The sequence below is a fragment of the Juglans regia genome, chromosome 12 (genome assembly GCF_001411555.2).
Source record: "Juglans regia cultivar Chandler chromosome 12, Walnut 2.0, whole genome shotgun sequence".
Taxonomy (NCBI): Eukaryota; Viridiplantae; Streptophyta; class Magnoliopsida; order Fagales; family Juglandaceae; genus Juglans; species Juglans regia.
In genome coordinates, this window is record NC_049912.1 from 23,733,322 (window position 1) to 23,753,926 (window position 20,605).

General features: G+C 34.1%; 3 protein-coding genes across 4 annotated transcripts; 1 reads left to right on the forward strand and 2 right to left on the reverse strand.

Moving 5' to 3' along the window:
- Window positions 1-5,205: 5,205 nt before the first annotated feature.
- On the reverse strand, window positions 5,206-6,962 carry LOC108980741 (CRIB domain-containing protein RIC5-like). The gene is made up of 4 exons (XM_018951744.2): window positions 6,574-6,962; window positions 6,223-6,329; window positions 5,959-6,037; window positions 5,206-5,794 (listed from the first exon to the last, which is right to left on the reverse strand). The coding sequence occupies exons 1-4, from the start codon at window positions 6,629-6,631 to the stop codon at window positions 5,400-5,402; spliced, it is 639 nt and encodes a 212-aa protein (XP_018807289.1). The 5' UTR covers window positions 6,632-6,962; the 3' UTR covers window positions 5,206-5,399.
- Window positions 6,963-10,876: 3,914 nt separating this feature from the next.
- On the reverse strand, window positions 10,877-14,429 carry LOC108981333 (glycolipid transfer protein 1-like). 2 transcript variants are annotated; one of them, XM_018952451.2, is made up of 7 exons: window positions 14,120-14,429; window positions 13,424-13,549; window positions 12,974-13,029; window positions 12,546-12,676; window positions 11,934-12,069; window positions 11,569-11,700; window positions 10,877-11,127 (listed from the first exon to the last, which is right to left on the reverse strand). In XM_018952451.2, the coding sequence occupies exons 2-7, from the start codon at window positions 13,539-13,541 to the stop codon at window positions 11,092-11,094; spliced, it is 609 nt and encodes a 202-aa protein (XP_018807996.1). In that variant the 5' UTR covers window positions 13,542-13,549; window positions 14,120-14,429; the 3' UTR covers window positions 10,877-11,091. The 2 variants fall into 2 exon arrangements, with proteins under 2 accessions (XP_018807996.1, XP_018808001.1); XM_018952456.2 differs by having other exon boundaries at window positions 13,424-13,552; window positions 14,120-14,420.
- Window positions 14,430-17,792: 3,363 nt separating this feature from the next.
- On the forward strand, window positions 17,793-19,664 carry LOC108981357 (60S ribosomal protein L14-2-like). The gene is made up of 5 exons (XM_018952476.2): window positions 17,793-17,961; window positions 18,099-18,200; window positions 18,795-18,924; window positions 19,014-19,126; window positions 19,365-19,664. The coding sequence occupies exons 1-5, from the start codon at window positions 17,959-17,961 to the stop codon at window positions 19,419-19,421; spliced, it is 405 nt and encodes a 134-aa protein (XP_018808021.1). The 5' UTR covers window positions 17,793-17,958; the 3' UTR covers window positions 19,422-19,664.
- The last annotated feature ends 941 nt before the right edge of the window (window positions 19,665-20,605 follow it).

Genomic DNA, 20,605 nt, shown 5'->3' on the forward strand with positions numbered 1-20,605 from the left:
TTAAATATGAACAATGTACGGCTCGATCAATATTTATTTGATTTTAAGATATTGTCAAATTATTTTATTATTATTTATAGACTATTTTTTATTATTTATAAATTATTTTATTATTATTCACAAGTATTATGAGATATTTTTAGGATTAAAACGAGCCCTTACTATTGAATGATTACTTTTAAACTTTTTTTATTTTTTTATGATAAGTTCCCAATCGATTAGCCTTGAGGGACAAAACTCAACAGTATGTATTATGTTTAATTAGGATATAATATTAGTCTGGTCGTGCTTAATATTAGTCTGGTTGTGAATAATAGAAATATTAAATGCTAATTATTTTCTTTTAACAATTAGCAGAGCACCACCTTCGATTGGAGTGTTAAATCGTGTTGACGAGTTGTGTTCGTGTCATGTCAAGACATTTACATTATATTATATAGATCAATCCGAATACTTTTTCTAGATTAGTGATGTTTAGAATATATAATGGGTCGTGATCTTGAAAAAAAAGCAGTCAAGTTTTTCCCCCTTATGTGAATTAGTCAGTCCTTGCAATTACAACCTAACGTACATGAAGACTTTCCCTTTTTCGTTTGGACTACTGGGTTTGTTCTCGATCGACTCTTTCAAGCTGTTATTGTATAAATTGACCCGATCATGTCCACACGTAAACGAGAGTTATAGAGTTTATTTCTAGAAGTAGATGTGGTGTTTCCTTAGTGCACTTTCTTCGAATGCAATAAGATATATTTCAACGGGAAGAAGCTGTATTATGAACAGTATCCACAATATACGTGTGGACGGGTCAATTTATACTGTTCATATATAATACAGCTTCTTCCCGTTGAAATATAATTGATCTGTACTTGTTTTAATTGGGACCAATTAGCCTAAATTTTGGCCCAAATGTGAGTTCTTAACAAAAATTATTCTTTTAGGCCATTAGGTATACTTCTTTCACAATGCTTAAAAAGTCTCTAATAAACCTCATACATAAGCCACTACAACAGAATGTGTATTTTGTGACAGAGGAAACTGTCACAAAAAAATGGCAAACCGTCACTAAACATATTTGGTGACGGTTTGAAACCGTCACCATGACCGTCACGTAAAGTGCGTCACAGAAAACATTTGGTGACGGTTTACTGTTCATGCTTCGACGTTCGGACGTTCATATTTACGTTCACACGTAAAACAAATACGTTCGAACTTAAATTCGAACGTATTTGTTTACTGCTTATGTTCGAACGTACATCTGTACATTCGAACGTATTTGTTTTACGTTTGAACGTAAATTTATTTACATTATTTTACGTGCGAACGTATAAGTTAACGTCCGAACGTTTTTATCTTTAACGTTCGAACGTTAAAGATAGAACGTTCGAACGTTAATCCAGAGCATCTTAAAATTAATACAAAAAAATGCATTATTCTAAATAATTTTTTTTTCCTTTTCTATTTTCAGGATATGGCTCTTCCACTGCATACACGAAAACGAGGGAGGGAAGGAGCCACGTCGGACACTGCCCGTATCGGAGCTCGTACTGTTATGGTAGAGAGAGAGGTCTTAATTAATGAGTTCGACGAACTCTGTTGGCAGCAGACGAACCTAAGAGATGTTTTCCTCAGTAGAGGCTGGGGAAATATCTGCACATTGAGGGGGAAGGTATACCCCTCAATGGTTCAAGAATTCTATATGGGGATGTGTGACATGCCTCCGGATGCATCCTCTCACACCGTGACTGTACGCGGTGTTTCCATTGAGGTATCGGCAGATGTCATCGGCGAGCACATCGGGATTCATCGAGGTGCTCAGACATTTACACACTCAACACCCCGTGAGGATGTAGGCACTTCTGCATCATCTACTGGCCGGGGATGTGAGCCAGCATCAGCCGATGATGCAGGCCAGTCAGAGGATGAGGATACTGGCGTCGAGGCTCGGGATGATGACCGAGACGAAGATTTCTACATCCTCACCGGGAGGGATCGCATGCAGATCGAGCGGAAGAACGCCTTCAACCAGAACCATCTGCTGCATTTCTTCCGCATGTTGCACCTTATTGTTGCAACAAATGTTGATCCTGTGGCTCATAAAACCACATTTAGTCGGCTTCGGGCACAATTTTTGATACGAGTGGCACGTGGAGATCCTATAGATTTGCCACTGCACATTTTTGAGAGGATCCGTTACGAGGCGAGCATCGTCTCCACGGATAATCTCCCATATGGTGTCCTCATCAGCCGACTATTACTTGCACGGGGAGTGCCGACCCAGCCAGAGGAGCGGGTCAAAGATCAGATGAGCCCCCTCGACATGACCACGCATCGGCGTAGCATTGGACAGGCGAGGGGACGTCAGCCACCCCCTGTAGAGGATCTAGTTCCTCCGACGCAGCCTGAGCCAGGTCATGTCGGGAGTAGTAGTCAGCATACGCCGAGTACATCTGCAGGAGATGTGCGGCCTGCTTGGGTTGATGCGGTCATCTCACAGCTGACTGCGCATATTGATCATAAGATCGATCGATCGCTCGAGGCTATATCGGCGTCTGTTGCCGAACTCACCCATCGTGTAACTATCCTCAACGACAAGGTTGATACCTTGACTGAGGAAGTACGGAGTTCGACTTTTGCGGATAACGTTATCATCTGACTGTTGTTTACTACGTTCTATCAATTTTTGTATTTTATTTTTAATATTTGTAACGAAAAATATTATGGAATATTTTTATCGTTTTTTCATTTCAATTTTTAATCTTCTTTGATGTTATAGTTTTCAACTTTAATACTAAATCACTGCATTTCAAATATATATAAATCAATAATATATATTTATATATTACAAAGTGTGTATATATAAATATATACAATTCAATTTTTTAGACTTGTTCACAAATTATGCACAATAAAAATACATAATTTTTAAATTAAAGTCATTTAATTTAAATTTACAATGAACGTTCGAACGTTAGTAATTAACGTTCGCATGTTGGCGGAAAACATTTTACGTTCGAACGTAAAATTAATAACATTCGAACGGTTGCGCCAAAACATTTTACGTTCCAACGTAAACAGACATAACGTTCGAACGTATATGTGACGTTCGAACGCATATTTCCCATACGTTCGAATGTAAAAAAATCTCATTCTATCTTTAGTGACAGTTTCCAAAAACTGTCACAGAAAATGCCTTTTAGTGACGGTCTAGGGACTGTCACAATTTCCCAACCGTCACTAAAAAGCAATTGTGTTGTAGTGAGCATTTTTTGCCAAGGCACAATGGAAAGCTACTATATAGTGAAGTTTATTCATCCAACTACTCGTCGCTATTTTCGATTTTATTTGATTGCTCAGGTAAATTCTTTTTTATAAAAAATTAAACGTTCTATGATTTAAAAAATTTACCGCATTATCTACAAAAAAAAAATAATAATAATAAAATAAAATTGTAATAGTAAAACAACAGGACGTTCCTCTTATAAGAGGAGTATATAAATGAGGATGATTTTGATAAAATAATGGAGGAACGCTGCGATGATGGTTCTAATCTTTTTACATTTCTTTCACAGCTTCAACTAACAATTAAACAATCAAAATAACTAAGTGCTCTAAACGGATGCTTACAATTTTTTTACTTTCTTGTACCCACATTCCTTCCCTTTAGAGCATTTAAAACTCTGCATTGTAATTTTATTAATACAAGTTATGAAAGAATTTATTCAAACCGATCTTTTGTTCTTATAATAAACCCCAATAAATGTAAATGAATTAGAACCAGCTTCCTTCATTATTTTATTGAACTCTTTCTCATTTATCCCATTCTCTTTGGGGACAAGAGATATTTTCTAGGCTTTCCCTGTTTTGCTACGTACAGCTATATAACTTTGAATTTTTGTAGAGAATGCAATAAATATTTCAAATTGTAAAACTTTTTTTTTAGTGAAAAAGAATTTGCCAACACATCAGAATAAAAAAAGTCAAACAATTGCAAGTTTTTCTCTTGAGTATAACAATCTGCCATAATTATAAATGATATTATAAAAATTAAAACATTATAAGGTCCCCTTTAGTTAATCTTTCCTAGATAATCAATTACTTTGATTACTATTTACTTTTATACATTTCAATTGGACAAATTTTCCAACCAAACATAATAAACTTGTATTTAAATGCAATCCACCTATCTTTGGCATCTAAATGAAACTAACAACACCCACGAAATTATACCGTTTATATTTATTTAGCATGCTTCTTATTTTTTGTATTTATCTTATTTTATTTCTATATTGATGATGCAAAGACTCCAAATTTATTCTTTACAGGAGCATCTGCCTTATTTGCAAGACATGGCAGCTCAGACTTCCAAAAAAGAATGGATCATGCATGCAACCCGCAAACTATGTAAATGTTTGATAGTCCTATAAGACATTTACATGTTTTATGCTGCTTTTAAGATAAAAACTATAATTTCAATTCCAATGTGTTGCTTTTTTTACTAGATTTATGTCTAGCTATGATCCTTTTTGACCTATTAATCTTTTGCTTAGTACTTCTCAAATATAATGTAATTATTATGCATCTTTACTCTATCATTAGAATCTCTTCATGCATCATATTAATCACTCCATTCATCTACAGTTCAAACAATTGGAATAAATACTTGTATATATTAGGTTTTTATCCTCCTCTGCATCAGTAGTCTATTTCCAATCACATTTTGCTTATTGTTTAAACATAATATTTTCACAATATTTTTTTCCTTGACTAGGAAAACATGCCTTACAAGTTACACTACAACTAATGTGTGCACGTATATATATATATTAAAAGAGTAATATTAGAAACACGAAAGTGATTTCATAAAAGTAAATTTATAAATTGACATAATTTTGTATAATACGTTAAATTTATTTTACAATTTGATGTACTACATCAAGTTAAATGTATATAAAAGTTTTCTTATTTTAAATTTAGGGCTGAATGCATACATCCACTTTTGGGGTTTGGTGGAAGTATGATATTTTTTTTGTGCTTTCAACTACGCTAATTGTTTGAATATCAGCTCCTTTCTTGTTTGAGTTCCCATCGATGGTGTTTCGCCTATGCCCTGTACAAGTAAACTAATTAAAAATCTTGGGACTTCCAGCAGTCCACCTTCCACCCTTGAACTGATCTAGCTATCAGCATGAGAAGTAAACCGAAAAGACACAGAATATCGATCACGGAAAATAATTAGATAATCTTTCAAAGTTACAACAACTAATATTAATTAGAGGATTAGGTTAAAACCTCTAACTTAAAAATCACACGTTTCCTCTTGAATATTCATCACACCCTCCTCCCTCTCTTTCTTCTGCTCTTCCAAAACTGAATTTTTACGCGATTCTCGTTAATGTTGTTCATGACTCTTGCCCAGATACGGACCCGGATCCCATATCCGTGAAAGGGATGTCGGGTGGAGAAGTATGGTCTTTTGACCTTTGCGACTTTGATGAACCGCTACCGGATGACCCCTTTGACTTCCTCCGGCGAGAGTGTTTAGGGACAGCAGGCAGGTCCTGTGATGGCGAGTCATTCCCAATATTCAACTTCCGGTTACGTCTCGCGTGTCGGGTACTTCCCGGTGAATCTTGGCTCGGGGAATCCGACGACACAGCATCCGTCGAGCGCTGCCGCCTGGATTGCTTTGGTGCATCAAGGCTCCGTCGGGGGGAGTTGGCAGGCGAGGCATTTCCGGCTGATTTAATTTGTCGGAGCAGGGATTCTTGAATTCCAGCGCCAGTTCGTTTCGTATCTATCAAAAGTAACAATAATATTGGAGCAACATTTAATAAGTGCATGCTGCTACAGATGTGCATTTACGATAAATCCACATCAAGAACTTAATTAGGTGGATCAGAAGTTGTAATAGATGAGTAATCATGTGTTAGAGAGATTATTTTAGAAGAAGATACAAACCTTCAGATGTCAATTTAGCTTCTCCAAAAGTGTCCAATGACCTGGATGAGACTGCTGGGGTAGATTCAAATTCGCTCATCTGCATAAATCATATGATCATCACAACCATAGTTACGTGAATAGTGCACATAAATATGCATGGTTGATACCTAATCGAGGTGTCAATGAGGCTTGGCAACATCTGCATGTGATTAATCTGTTTTTACTTAATAACAAGCTAGAAATTGATGAAACAGAGGATGCATGGAGATGAATGGGATATACCCAGCTCGGCGTATTATTATTCGCAGACGGGCCGTCCCATCCAATGTGCGCAACATGCTTTACATCTGTGGGATAGCCAATTTGCATGTCTGGTTCTTTCTGCTCATCTGCATGATTGACACTCCCGTCATCTCACATTTCTTAAATCCAGATTGAGGAAACAATTCATTCATTATTAATGAGAGTAGGAAAAGTAATGCTCATGCTTCGTTGATGGAAAAGTGGAAATTATACAGGACTCTTGTTTTTTACACCATTTTCTTTGCAACCAGAAGGAATTGATTGTGGGCACTGCATGTAAACTTGTGGCAACATAATTCAATCCGGGAAAGGAAGTCTTAAAAAACTCACCAAATATCTGTGATATGTATCTTAGGCCTTTCAAAAGACCTTTCACCTTGGTCGCCATTTGGACACCAAGTACTTGGCTATATATATATGGACCAGAAACCTTTTACCCTATGCAAGGCTAAATAACAAAGAAGCTTTTCAAGTAATGGAAGTTTGAAAGCACATCACATCACATCACACATATTCGCCTCAGTTCTCGATAATGATGAGAATATGATCTTTCAAGAATAATTGAAATGAAATTAGCAAGAAACCGAAGAAAACATGTGATAATCGAGACATATTCTCCAGCAAATTCTCAGTGAAGAAGAAAATTAGATGGAGAATAATGGGGAGTGCAATTTGTTCGAGGGCCCCGTACGTAGGAGACAACGCGGTGTTGGTTGGTTGGGGTGGTGGCAGTCAAATCGAAAGCAGTAGGGGTAGGCTTTAGCGGATTTACAGGTGAGAGTCCAGAAATCAAGGGTTGGAGCCCAAAACAACCCCATGCATGGCCACAGGCTAATTATGGGCGAGACAGGACTCTTATGAGTCTTACGGTCAAAATACAAACGTTTGGCAGATGTTTGCATGCCTTGCGGAAGCAAACCAAATTTACGCGCAAAGGGATCGAGTACTAAAACGAACAGCCTTATTTATATATACACACACGTACTAGTAAGGGTTGCAAAAATATGAGAAGATAAATGAAAAAAAAAATTCCAAACAAAATAAATATATAGAAGTCATGAATTTATATAAGATAAAGTAAACCTAATATAAAGTTAACAGAAATGATAGATCCAAATTTAAAAAATATCTAAAAATTTTAATCCAAAAAAAAGATGCTTAAATTTGAAATCTAATGAAAGCTTAAACTAAAAATTTCGTCGAACGGCACTACGCGTGAGCCACACACGCGGTTCAAAGTGAGCGCGTGAAATCCACGCGACACCGTTAAAGGTGCTTTTCTGTAGCCACGTGCTGCTTTTTTGGGTCCAGAGCCACCAGTTACTTCAGACCTAACTGACCGACATACTCTCAGGGTGGCATGTGGCTCTCACGCGCCATAACAGTTACTTTGTTTGTCTTTTTTCCTCCAAAGTTGACAATACGATTCTATGTCTTTCCAAGATGTAATTTGTTTTTTACCATATATCTTTAACTTATGTTATGTCTTTTGTTTTAGAAAAATAAAAACAAAAAACACATAGTCTCTTGGACTTTTGTCCATAGAGTGTGTTATCTACTCCATCTTAGATAGAGTATGAGATTTGTAAACTCTATCTTGGACAGAGTTGTGCTGTCTCTCAAACGGTAATCTGTAAAGATTTACAAAATAGACTAGACCATGTCAGTCACTATTATGTATTGGAGAGTTATTAATGTTGTAGTTGGCTTATTATGTATGTTTCATGTCAAAAATTGTAATGTTCATTATTAATAAATGCAGAATGTTTTATAAAAAAAAAAAATGAAAGCTTAAATTAATAATGCAAAATTTTAATACTAAAATTTCATGACAAAGTAAAAAAGGGTGAAAGTTTTTTAAAATAGAACCTTAACATGCTATATCTACCTATACTCATACGGTGTCTACAAATATCTACATTATTAAAAATATATTTAAATAAAAAAATCATAAGAGATGTTTAAAAAAATATATTGAAGAACATTTTTTTTTTAATTTCATCTTCCTTATGAGAAGACAATTCCATAGTAATTATTAAACATATATGAGAAAAACAATCAATATTATATAACTAATTTTTCGGGAAAGGAAAAGATCAGATATGTTCTGGTATATATTAATGCGTTCTAGACCATGTTATTCAGTACTACAAACAACGGTTTCATTATTGCACAACTCGACAGACAGTTTAGCTCTTAGTTTGAGATTTCAAACCATATCATCTTAGCTTACTTCAAAATTTTCCTTAACGTTCATTTTAAACGTTACTAAATCATGAATACTTTTTAATGCAAAATTTGTAACTATTCACATATAAAACAATAAAAAGTAAAAGCTATATAATGTCTATTAGAACGAAAGAAGTTTTTATTCATTTATTTCATTCTTCAAAGACACTACAAGAAATAATAAAAATGGAAAACATTAATTGATTTTACATTGTCACACGTCTCAAAGTAAAATATTAACAATTACATATTATTTATTTAAATTATCAACAACTCTCTCTCTCTCTCTCCCCGTTACTGGGTCACGCTCTCTCTTCTCTCCTCTCCATTTCGCCGCTCCTCCACCAACAACAGTCGCCGACGTCTTTCTCTCCTCCGTCTATCTCCGTCTGGCTGCCACGTGCGGCATATTCTGAGTTTCGATGCCGCCTTACCGAGAAGCAACGGAGTAAGGGAGGTAGAGAGGGGCGGTCGTGTGCTTACCAGCGAAGCGCAAGGTGACGGTGGGAGACTGGTCGTCGATTTCTGTAGCTTTCGGCGTATTCCGTGATGGCTCCTGATGGTGGCTTCTAGCGAGGGAGAGAAGGGCTAGCATGCTCTATTTTGGAATGGGAAAACAAAATTGTTTTGTGGTCATGTTAGGTTGTTTCATGCGGTAGAGACCTTGGATGGAGGAGGGCTAGCTTTGGACATGGATTTGGTACATCTGTAGCCCGTGGGTTATTGCCTTAGGCTTCAACGCATGGTGAGGAGAAACCTGTCGTAACGTTGAGGTTGGCAATGTGCTACGGTGGTTTGTTGTGGCGTGCTTGAAGCCTAGAGGCTTGCAGTTTTTGCTGTGAGAATACATTAAAGGATCAAACGAGGAGAAAATGAGAGACAAAATTGGGAAAAAAAATAGTGGACGAAAATAACTGTTTATTCGCTATTCGCACTTATTTAACCAAGGTATGTATATAATATATATATATATATATATATATATATTCAGGGTGGTGATGATCTTGTATATATTGAGTAGAATTTAAGTTGTTAACTTGTGGTTTTAAATGTTACACCTGTTAGTTTTAAGATTAATGCAAACTGCAAAGTCATGTTTATACATGTTGTTAAAAGGGTCTAAAGTGTAATTTTATAATATTTTAAATTTGAGTTTTGTTACTTATTATCTCCACACAACATACTACAATTATTTTATTTTATTTTTTAAAAAAAAATTGTTTTGGTTTTAGTCTTTCTAAAATAATTGAGTTATATATTCTGCTCATCATCAATATGCTAGACATTTAGTAAGATAAAAAAAAATTAAAAAATCATGTGCGATGTGGTGTGAGGATGATGAATAGGATTTTTCAAAGTACTATTAGATGTTGAATATTTAGGACTAGTCTTTACACTTGGAGTATCTTGAAATTTTGTAAATAGTAATGAAATAGTCTAAGTTAAGATGTTTAATTTATTGAGTTTTTAAAAATAAGATAAAACAAATTGAATAAAAATATTATAAAGTTAAAAAATTATTTGAATATTATTTTTTAACATTATTTTTATTTTGAAGTTTGAAAAAGCTGTATTAATTTTTGTATTTTATTTTGAAGTTTGCAAAAGTTGTAATGATTAGATGAAAAAATTTAAAATTTAAAATTTAAAATTATTTTGTATTTGAGTGATATTTGAAAAGAAAATTGTAATAAGTTTTGAAAATCTCTCATCTTATCTCATTACCCAAAGCTACCTTACATTCAACGTAAGATCTAACAACTAAGATTGATGAAAAATAAGACATAAGACAAAAGCTTAGCAGCGAAATATGCAAATTTTGCCAAAATTTATTAGTTTAAGGTCTAAATTGTTAGTATTAGTAATTTAAAGGGTAAAATAACAAAAATGGCTGTAATTGCGAATATGTTGTGACGAAACGTCATATTGGTTGAGTGTTGATAAATTTAGTTAAATTTATTGCGTTGGCTGGTTGATTTAAAAACAGGATTAGAGTGTTCTCTCCAACAAAGGTACAAAGAGTTCCCTCCGACATATATCCGACTCTGAACCAGTCTGCATGTTCACACGGATCATACAATTACAAAATTTTAAAGAGAGATTCATTGATTTGGTGTTAATTGATAATGATATTAGTTTTCCATTGTCTTAGTTGCAAACAAGAGTCGTCAAGATCTGATCAATAGCCAATCCAAATACCTCTTTTTCTAAGAGCTATGTACTGGTTAATTAGTTTACTTCAAGCATGAAAATGTTAAACATATCCCATCCTCCCCCACAAACATATTAGCATTTAGGCTGAGTAGAATGTTCATGCCACTTTAAGTAGCATACTAATTTCTGGAGAAATGTTAACTAGAATTGCCAGGTTGAAAAAAGAGAACCACTGCAATTCCCAGGACGGTAAAAATGGAAGTTGAACATAAACTAAGATTCAAAAGATCGATAGGTTGTAGTAACCTATAATTTGTTAATTGCCAAGAAAATCTCATAATATGTTAAGTCTTAAACTTTAGAAGCCAAGCCAAATTAACCATAACTCGGAACTAGAAGAAAAACAGCGAAGGGAAACAGAACAGGGTAACTTGAAGCAAGAGCCACTGATCAGGAGTCACTTCCTCATGAAGCCTTCAGATCATCCAAACCAACACTAGCCTGTGTCAAGAGAGGAACTTTCATGAGCCTCTAAAAACTAATATAGCTCTACAAAACTCGAGGTCATGTTTTTGCGGAAAAAGAAAAGTTCGATAAAACTGAAGTAGACCATATGAATGCCACTATTTCTGTGCTTAAAGTTGTGTCTCTCAAAACTCACTAAACTTCCTGTCCCATTATTTTAGACTTGTACCTCAAAATTCACAATCTTACAGTTACTTTCTTCATTTATCCAGGAGTACTTTGTCATTTCAAAGCTTACTAAAGATATTGTGACCGGGATAGAGGTTTTTTCCCCTCTACTATCTTCTCAACGTTTTCTAGTCAGTCACAAATCATAAATTTTACAAATAAAATATAGCCAGACTCCAATACTGAAAATTAGCAGGACATAACATTAAAGCAGGTCAGTCAGCTCCACAATAGTAAAAGACACCTTACCAGAAACTTGTGATTCTCTTCAAGAAAAGGGGAAAAGGATATGCAAAATTTTTCTATGTCAGCATAAATATCACCACTGCCCCCTATCACCTCCATGAACTTCTTTCTATCTGGAGCAAGCTTCATGGCAACCTGCAAAAGAATGTTATAGGTCAAAAAGTATCTTTGAAGGTCTAAAAGGTCAGACCAACCAGAGAAAAAAAGTCAAAAGTAACATATTGGAACTAATATTGAATCCAAGTAAAGTTTCCATTTTTATAACAATTTTGCAAAGCACATATATTGGAGAGAATTCTAATAATCCAAATTAAGTTTCCATTTCCACTAATAATTTAAGAATAAAAAGAGGGATAAAAAAACATTACAGTGAAACTTGAACTAGCAAGCCATCCATGCCATTTCTTCAGGGTCTTGCCATAGGCATCTGTACAGGCCTGTGACATTTTCCAATCCTTATGCTCCAGTAAGTTGCGAAACAATGCCACCAAGAAATCCATTGCTCTGAAGATCAACCATAATTAACACCAAACATGTGAAGGAATCATATTTTTCAAAGCAAATAAAATAACACAATTTGGTCAATGGCAACCATAAAACATAAGCTCCCTTTGAGATTCTTCACACAGATGCATAAGACGGTTTCAGACAAAAAAATTCTAGAAAACAACAATATTTTTTTTATAAGTAGATAAAAAAAAGTTCAGAATTACTGTTCTTGTTAAAACCAATAATCTTTGGTTTGAACATGATTAAGAACTCATTGCTGAAGGAAATTCAAGACTTTCTTTCAGGTTCTTAGAGCGGCACATTGACAAAGAAGGCATGCAAATGCCACAAAGGTGGGCCTAGACACACATGCAGAGAGAGAGAGAGAATATTTTTCATACTCATTTCCTTTTACATTCCTCCCTCCCCTTTTTTGTTTAGGTGTAATCCATAGTGTTAGCATGTGACATACTACTATTAGTATCATTTACCTTGTCAACCAAAGAAGACCATTGGTGCAACTGGATGATGCTTTCGCTGTTTTAGCTGCAACCTCTGTTCTCACCATGTCATACAAGCGGTTGAATTCGGATGGTTTTGAAGAATATTTAGATTCCAATCTCTACAAGAAAAAATAACAGTATGAAATAGGAACATATAGTTTTTGAAACTCAAAGAACAAATATGTCAATTCAGAAGATTACTTTTATCTATCCATGTTTAAGAAAAACAATTATTGAACATTACCCAAACAATTTAGAAGCCAGAAATGGCTAAGCAAAAACAGAAGTGGAAAATATCATAGATATGCATTGCAAGAATTATCATATTGACAACATCACAAATAATAATAAGTAATTCATCTCAAAGACAAACTAGCAAGCTTGACTTTGAAAAACACATGATAAGGATATCTTACCGATATGTTTCCTCCGATATCAGTTTTAACAAGGGTCATAGCAGCTCCAAACTTATCTGCCATCAGAAATAATGAACTAATGTGTTAGTTGTCTAGGAACCAAGCCTGGATTTTGGCAAGTACTCATGCTGTATATTTGACGATGGATTATACTTCATAATTATATATCACATGACAAATTACAGATCACCATAACATTAAGTGAAAACCAAGAGTCAGGAAGTTGTACAAGTACATATTCTAGGAGAGAAACAACCCCCGGTTCAAACCAAGAATGAAGTGTAGAAAGTTTGAGAATGGGGCAACTATGGATTGGCAAAATTTAAGACGGAGTATGCAGTTGCTTTCATAGACATGACGATGCTTCCACTTCTGGATATAGTTTCATCATTCATGACGTCTAAGTTATGGTATCATGGTATGCAACTAATGGGGGGCAAGAGAAAGCACCTATAACTGGCAGTATCTGCTTGCAGACTTCCAAGAAAGGCGTGGTCAGTATTTCCCCTTCCTCGAGCTTCACATGCTGTATTCCTTCCAAAGCAGGAGTGAACGCTGTTCCCTCCATTTATTGTTCTACCGTACAAATCACCCAAGATAAATAATAAGCAAATAAATGTCTCAGATTTCATATTGAAGCAGAAAAAACATGTCCTAAACTTCGAATAAGTGAGAAGACTCGATCGGGGGTAAAATAAGATAAAATCGAAGCCAGGTATAGAAAGCGAGGTTAAAATTCACCAACCCACTACTTGAAATTTAAAACTAAGATGGGTATTAACCCCCATGACAATGCTGACTGAATTAGACCTGCTACACAATGAGGATTCAGACTTTAAAGTCATATACATATTTTTCATTTTCTTATACATGGAAATAAAATTACAAAGTACGAGTCTTTATTGAAAAAGAAATAAATACGCATACAAAGTGAAAGGCAATTACTCAATCCATGCTAAGTATAGGACCGCAGACCTATAATCACAGGCGAAGTATGTCATTGTTAAAGACAAGCATTTGAAGGGCACATAATAGCATAATTTTCATGACAATTTTCTTTATCTCGGTACTCTTAGAAACCAAACAGAGAGCCTTCTGCAAATTGATATGATATAGAGAGAGATAGAGAGAGAGATCCAAACGTACATGGAAATTGTAACTACGACTCGTGCGGTTGAGGAGGTCAGAGATGCTACTGAGCTCCTTAAAAAGACGATCTGAAAGAGAAATCAACACTCGGGGGAAAATGGGGGGTTTGATCTGACGGAGGAACGAACCTTTTTTATAAGATGAGGAATGGTCTGAAACTTTGACGAGCAATCTGATCTGAGTCGAATCAGATTCGGTCCGAGTTTAATTAATCGGATCGTGTCGATGAGTCGGTTAGACGTCCGAGTACTGCAAGAGCGAATCGATCTCCCGCGTCCCCATGGGCCGAAAACAATAAAATAATAATAAGTGACACCAACAATTTTTTATAAGTAATTGTCAAAAAAAGAATCCATCATCCTTATTGTTTTGCTCCCTTCCTCTGCAGCCTCCTCAATCCGTCTTTTCACTCCTTACACATGTTGACGTAGGGGTGGCCAGCGGGGGCGGCTTCCGGCCCGCCTCCACATGGCGGGACGGGCAACCCCACTCCGTCTATGCGGGGGCAGAGCCTCCCACCCCGCATCTAGGACTCCTAGCGGGGGCGGGTGGCGGGGAGGGCCCAACCCCGCCCTGCCACCACTCCCATTTATATATATATATATATATATATATTATTAAATATATATTTATATTTTAAAAATTGTATATATATAAATATATATTATAATTTGTTAGACTTTTTTACAAAATATGTATTGACAAATTTAAAAACTATATAGTTTAAAAATTAATACACTACAATTTACACAAAATATGCATTGACAAATTTAAAAACTACATAGTTTAAAAACTTATACACTATAATTTACACAAAATATGCACTAGCAAATTTAAAAATTATAGAGTTTTTAAATTATAGTCATATTTACAAAATTTAAATTTATAATTTGAATATAAAAATATATTTTTAATTACTTTTGCACTTATAAATAATTTTTAAATAAAATAAAAATAGTATTTTTTTTTTAAGTGAAAAGAGGCGGGGCGGATTCCCAATCCACCCTACCCATTAAGGCAGGATACCCCACCCCCGCATCTCGGGGGCGAGGGACGGGAGTAAAAACCCCACCTCCCACCCCATGCGGGGCGGGGTACGGCCATACGGGGAAGGGGTGCCCTGCCCCGTAGGGGGCGAGTAGCACCCCTATGTTGACGTGTGGGTCACCCACACAATTGTAAAATGAGTAATATTACGTACAATAATAAAATACATAGACATCGTACAGTCTTTTTAAAAAATAATAAGATCTATTATTAAAAAATTAATTTCTTTTTATATAAATTTCATATTTATTTACTTTTTTCAAAGAGACTATACGACGCTTGCACACTCACGACTGTAAGTATCATTTTTTTTGTAAAATAATAAGGTCAATTGAGTTGAGATGAATTAAATTTTTTATGAATAATAGTGAGTTAAGATAATAGAGTAAGTTTTATAGAATTTATTTAAAATGAATTTAGATGTATTTAGATATTAAAATAAATATAAATGTATTTATAAAAAGTTAAAAAAGATAATGAATCTATCATATAAAGATGTATTAAGTTAAAAAAATTATGAATCTTACATATAAAAAAGTTCAGTTGAAATAAATCTAGAAATTGAGAATTAAATATTTAAATATTAAATTTATCAGTTCAGTCTAAACTCTAAATGAAATTTTAGTGTGCATGACAACCACATGCGGCCGCTCTACTTCTGCCTCTCTTTTCACTCAACTGCCACACACATTGTGTTAGGATAGGTTTGGGGGGTGAGATGAAAATTTTGTGTTTTGTTTTGAAGGTTAAAATATTAAGTTTTAATATTATTATTGTTTTGGAATTTGAAAAAGGTGTATTGGGATTTTAAGAAGTTAAATTGTTTATTATATTTTGTATGGGGATTTGAAAAATGTGTAATGATGAGATGATAATTTTGTATTTTGTTTGAGATCCCAAACCTGTCCTATCCAGATATTTTTCTACTTATTACACCATGTCCTAGTATTTAAAAAAACACATGCAAATAAAAAAAAATAAAAAATAAAAGTAAATACACTTGTCCGTACACTTTGGAGGACACAGGATTCGGGCAATTAAGCATTATCCATTGACGACGTTTGTAAATTTTGGCAAATTAGGGCAGGTTTGGAATGTGAGATGAAAATTTTGTGTTTTATTTTAAAATTTAAAATATTATGTTTTAATATTATTATTGTTTTGAGATTTGAAAAAATTGAATTATTTATTATATTTTGTATGAAAATTTGAAAAATATGTAATGATGAGATGAGGTGAGATGAGAATTTTGTATTTTGTCATGTGTCCCAAACCTGCCCTTAGTCAGTAATATATTATTTATTTTGAGATATATTATATTCATATACAAAAATAATATTTTTATGTAAATTAACGTAGCAAACTTCCAAATTAGCAATATATTTAGTGGAAAATTTTATACATGACCACACTAACATTTTACTTTCATTTTATTATATAAGATGTGACATATTTATCATTATTTAATAATTTTTTATTAAATAATTATTTATCATCTAATGATGATAAATGTGTCATCTTATATAATAAAATAAAAGTAAAATGAGAATGTGTTATATAATATTACTCGTATTTAACTTATCAACAAACAGCTTGTAAATAAATTTATTTTTTATCACCAAATTAAGAATTTGGGTTGGTTGTAGGAAAAAACATTTGAATAAAATATGTTGATGAAATATGTATGACACAAAAATCTACTAAAAATTTAGGAAATGTTTAGTTGTAAGATTTTTTTTTGGAATCTTTTAAATTATTTTCTAAAAAATAAAAATGATATTTTATAAAACTTTGTGAAAGTCGTGCAAACCATTAAAAAAAACTGTTTGGATTGAGAAAGTTTTGTAATATTGGTTTTATCCGGATTAGTTGGAGTCTATTGAAAATGTGTTTAGAAAGAGGATTTTCTGAATCTTGTAATAGTTTTTTTTATTTTTTATTTATTTCCGAATGATATGTTTTAGATAAATGCAAGTAATTTGGTGTAAAGATATTTGAATTAATAGTAAAAAAATTTGAGAAAAAAAATTAAAAACTCTTGATTCCTAAACGTCCTCTTAATATTAAAGTCTTACCTCTACATACAGTAACAAAATTGCACATCTTTATCATGTTTAACAAAATAGGCAAATTCAACTTCTCATTCGTAAGTTCATGATTGATGAATTAACTTATATTGGACGACAAGGTAATGAAGCAGCTCATTTGTTGGCTCGACATGCACGAGTTATTGACGATACTGTACAATAGAATCAATGCCCACATTTTATTGTTTCTCAAGTCTTGGTTGGATGCTGAGATGTAATGTATTATCTGTATGTTTGTATACATTTTATTGTGAATGAAGTAATTGATATTATATAATAAATAAATAAATAAGTAGTGTAGACTCTATATATTAGCTTTGGATTGAAATTTTTAGAATAATTATTTTTTAGAATGCAATATTTTTGAATAATTTCGAGTTTTTCATGATTCCTAAACTTTTAATTTGAAATGTTACGTTAAATTAGATTTATTTTTATTTTTATTTTTTCAATAATACTGTCCTCATGTCCTGTATTATTCCACTTTATACACTAGCTAGTTTGGACTACCAGCGCCCAAAAGATGGAAAGTTGGCCCGTCCAAAACATAGGCCCAATCATACTCGTAAGACAAGAACCCTAAATCGGACGGTCCTAAAGCCCCTACAAAAGAACACTTTAGAGTTAAAAACCCTAACCTCACTTTCCCGACTCCTTACATTTCCTCTTCTTCAAGCTCCGCCTCTCTCTCACGATCCCAGAATGGTGAGCTTCTCTCTGCAACTCTTCACCCTGACGAGCCCTCATTTGATCTTAATCTTTATTTTCGTCTCTTCCTTATGGAGCCTTCGGGTTTGTATTCTGATTTCCTATTTTCGTTTGGATTTTTCTGTGATTTGCAGCCTTTCAAGAGATACGTCGAGATTGGGAGGGTTGCCCTCGTCAACTATGGCGAAGACTACGGCAAACTCGTCGTCATTGTGGATGTCATTGACCAGAACCGTGTATGCCCCTTTTTTATGTTATTTCCTTTGTGCTGTTAAATTTATTTGCCAATTTATTTCACTCTGTTGTTTTCCATTTGGTTTATGGATTTGTCATGTATATATTTCTCGATTCAGAAGGGCTAGCTGTAGCCCGAATTTTGAAGTTGAGTAAGAATTATTGACACTAATTTTGTGTGATTATAATTTATTTAACATTTTTTGTTTGATTATGCTTGTTTGGGGCTGAAAAATAATTTACCCTTGTTTAACTTTGATGGGATGTAAGAAGCATTTTTTTATCTATGGGTTTTTGGTGAGTTTTTGGAAGGCATTAGTTTATATGTTCGACCTCACTATTCTTACTGAAAATTAAGCTTATGTCGCAATCTGCCTTGCATTTGTGCCCGTTTAGTGAGCCTCCTTTTGCCCTAAAAATTCTCATGCCTAGTGTCTTTTGAAGTTCTGGAAGGAGTATTACTTCTCCTATAAGAATTGTAGCGAGTCAGTAGATTCTGATGCACTGTTTCACATCATTTTTAGACCTTACCATGCACACGACAGGTGGTTGCTAATTATTAGCCATTTAATGATATTCTTCATCTGCCGGTATAGGCTCTCATCGATTCTCCTGATATGGAGAGATCTCAAATGAATTTCAAGCGGCTATCTCTGACAGACCTTAAAATTGACATCAAGAGGGTCCCTAAGAAGAAGGAATTGCTTGAAGCTATGGAGAAAGCTGGTATGGACTATCAGCTGCTTTTCAGTGTGATCTGCTTTTCATGTTTAGTTCTTTCCTTGTAATATATACTTCTGTTTATGTCTTGACAGATGTTAAAAAGAAGTGGGAGAGTAGTTCCTGGGGCAGAAAACTAATTGTTCAGAAGAGAAGGGCTTCTCTCACTGACTTTGATAGGTTCAAACTTATGTTGGCAAAGATTAAGGTCAGTTACAATATGCCTCTGTATACCTCTAATTAGGTGTTGTAAGTTACCTATACAAAAAATTAGGCGTTGTAAATTATAAATGTTATTCTTTATGAATCTTTCAATAGGTAAAAGTTGTACTAAACTGGTCTTGGCTCTCTTCCTTGTGCATTGTTATTCAGTATAGTTTTGAGAAGTATTAACATTTTGTAATTTCGATATGCTGATATATCTCTTTAATATGATGTATGTGCAGAGGGCGGGACTGGTAAGGCAAGAGCTTGCGAAACTGAAAAAGGCGAATGCTTCTTAAGCATAATTTTTACATGGATTTTCCGTTTTTGTTATGAATTTTGTGACGTTGGCTTTTGGATTGGTAGTATGTAATGAATTCAGAGTTTCAGAGCAGCTTGATTTTTTTATATGTTTCTGACAAGACTTGATCTGTAGTCAGTTTTCTGTTAAACCTTTTTCTGATCTGGTTGTTCTGTTGATGTTACTCCATACTTCAATCTTAATGTGGGACATAACTGGGGTGTTCCTACTTTTTCAAGGTTGGATGGGGGTGAATATGATTTTTATGGGGCCCATTTTATATCCCGCTACCAAAGTACGGTTATCAGTGAATGATGCGATCTGAAGTTATGATGCGATCTGAAGTTGTAGTGTTGTTGAATTGTATTTATTTTGTCACGTAGCATATTTTGATGAGATTAATGCTAGGCAATAGGTGGGTGGTATGTTTGCATGTTTTAACTTGACTTTCAATGGTCAGGTGGTTATTCCTATCCTTGTGACCATGGCTATATTGTGTTGAATCTATTGTTTTCAGATTCAACCCGTCTAGGTTGAAGAGCAGGTGATGATCTCCAGTATCTTCAGATTTTAGAGTGTTTCTGAATTTGTGTGGGGCTGTTGAATTTGTGCCGCACTTCCTTTGTGACGAACTTTAGTCCTTTGTGAGGAGCAATTAACACTGTTTTGGGAGCAATACCTTATCCCAAAAGAGCGGTGTTTATCTGCCGCTTGCAAGTGACTGCTCCATGTGCGTGCAAGTTGTACTTTTTTTTTTCCTTTTTATTTCAAATATTATTTAAATATATTTAAATCTTTTTTAAAAATAAAAACAATAGAAATACACTAATCACTTCTTTATCCGTTAAGAAAAAGAAATTAAAAAATATATATATTTATGAGTGGTCAAAATGAGAGGATAAATTGAGGAGGTATGATAGCATTATTCTATTCTAAAATTGAGTCTTGAGATTCATAATGGGATTCGGCATATTGGATTAGGAAAATGATACTATACTGTCTAAGTTTATCTCTTTAATTTAATTGTTTATGTATTTTTATGTTTAATTTTTTTTACTTAATAGTTAAAAAAATGATTGTTAGGATATTGGTTTTTTTTTAAATGTTTAAAAAATATTTAAGAGAAAAAAAAAAGTATACAATGCACCAAGGACATACCAAGTGAGCAAACTTGGATGTCAT

Bases quoted from the DNA above. Each gene is read 5' to 3' on its own strand.
- LOC108980741 (XM_018951744.2), bottom strand. From the start codon at position 6,631: ATGGCGACCAAGGTGAAAGGTCTTTTGAAAGGCCTAAGATACATATCA. The intron at 6,330-6,573 runs GTGAGTTTTTTA...TCAATCATGCAG, and splicing joins ATACATATCACAGATATTTG to ATGAGCAGAAAGAACCAGAC. The intron at 6,038-6,222 runs GTATATCCCATT...TGATTTATGCAG, and splicing joins ATAATAATACGCCGAGCTGG to ATGAGCGAATTTGAATCTAC.
- LOC108981333 (XM_018952451.2), bottom strand. From the start codon at position 13,541: ATGGAGGGAACAGCGTTCACTCCTGCTTTGGAAGGAATACAGCATGTG. The intron at 13,030-13,423 runs GTGCTTTCTCTT...TTCTGATGGCAG, and splicing joins GCAGATACTGCCAGTTATAG to ATAAGTTTGGAGCTGCTATG. The intron at 11,701-11,933 runs GTAATGTTTTTT...ATTCTTTTGCAG, and splicing joins TTGCTAGTTCAAGTTTCACT to GTTGCCATGAAGCTTGCTCC.
- LOC108981357 (XM_018952476.2), top strand. The intron at 18,201-18,794 runs GTATGCCCCTTT...CTGCCGGTATAG, and splicing joins ATGTCATTGACCAGAACCGT to GCTCTCATCGATTCTCCTGA. The intron at 19,127-19,364 runs GTCAGTTACAAT...ATGTATGTGCAG, and splicing joins TTATGTTGGCAAAGATTAAG to AGGGCGGGACTGGTAAGGCA.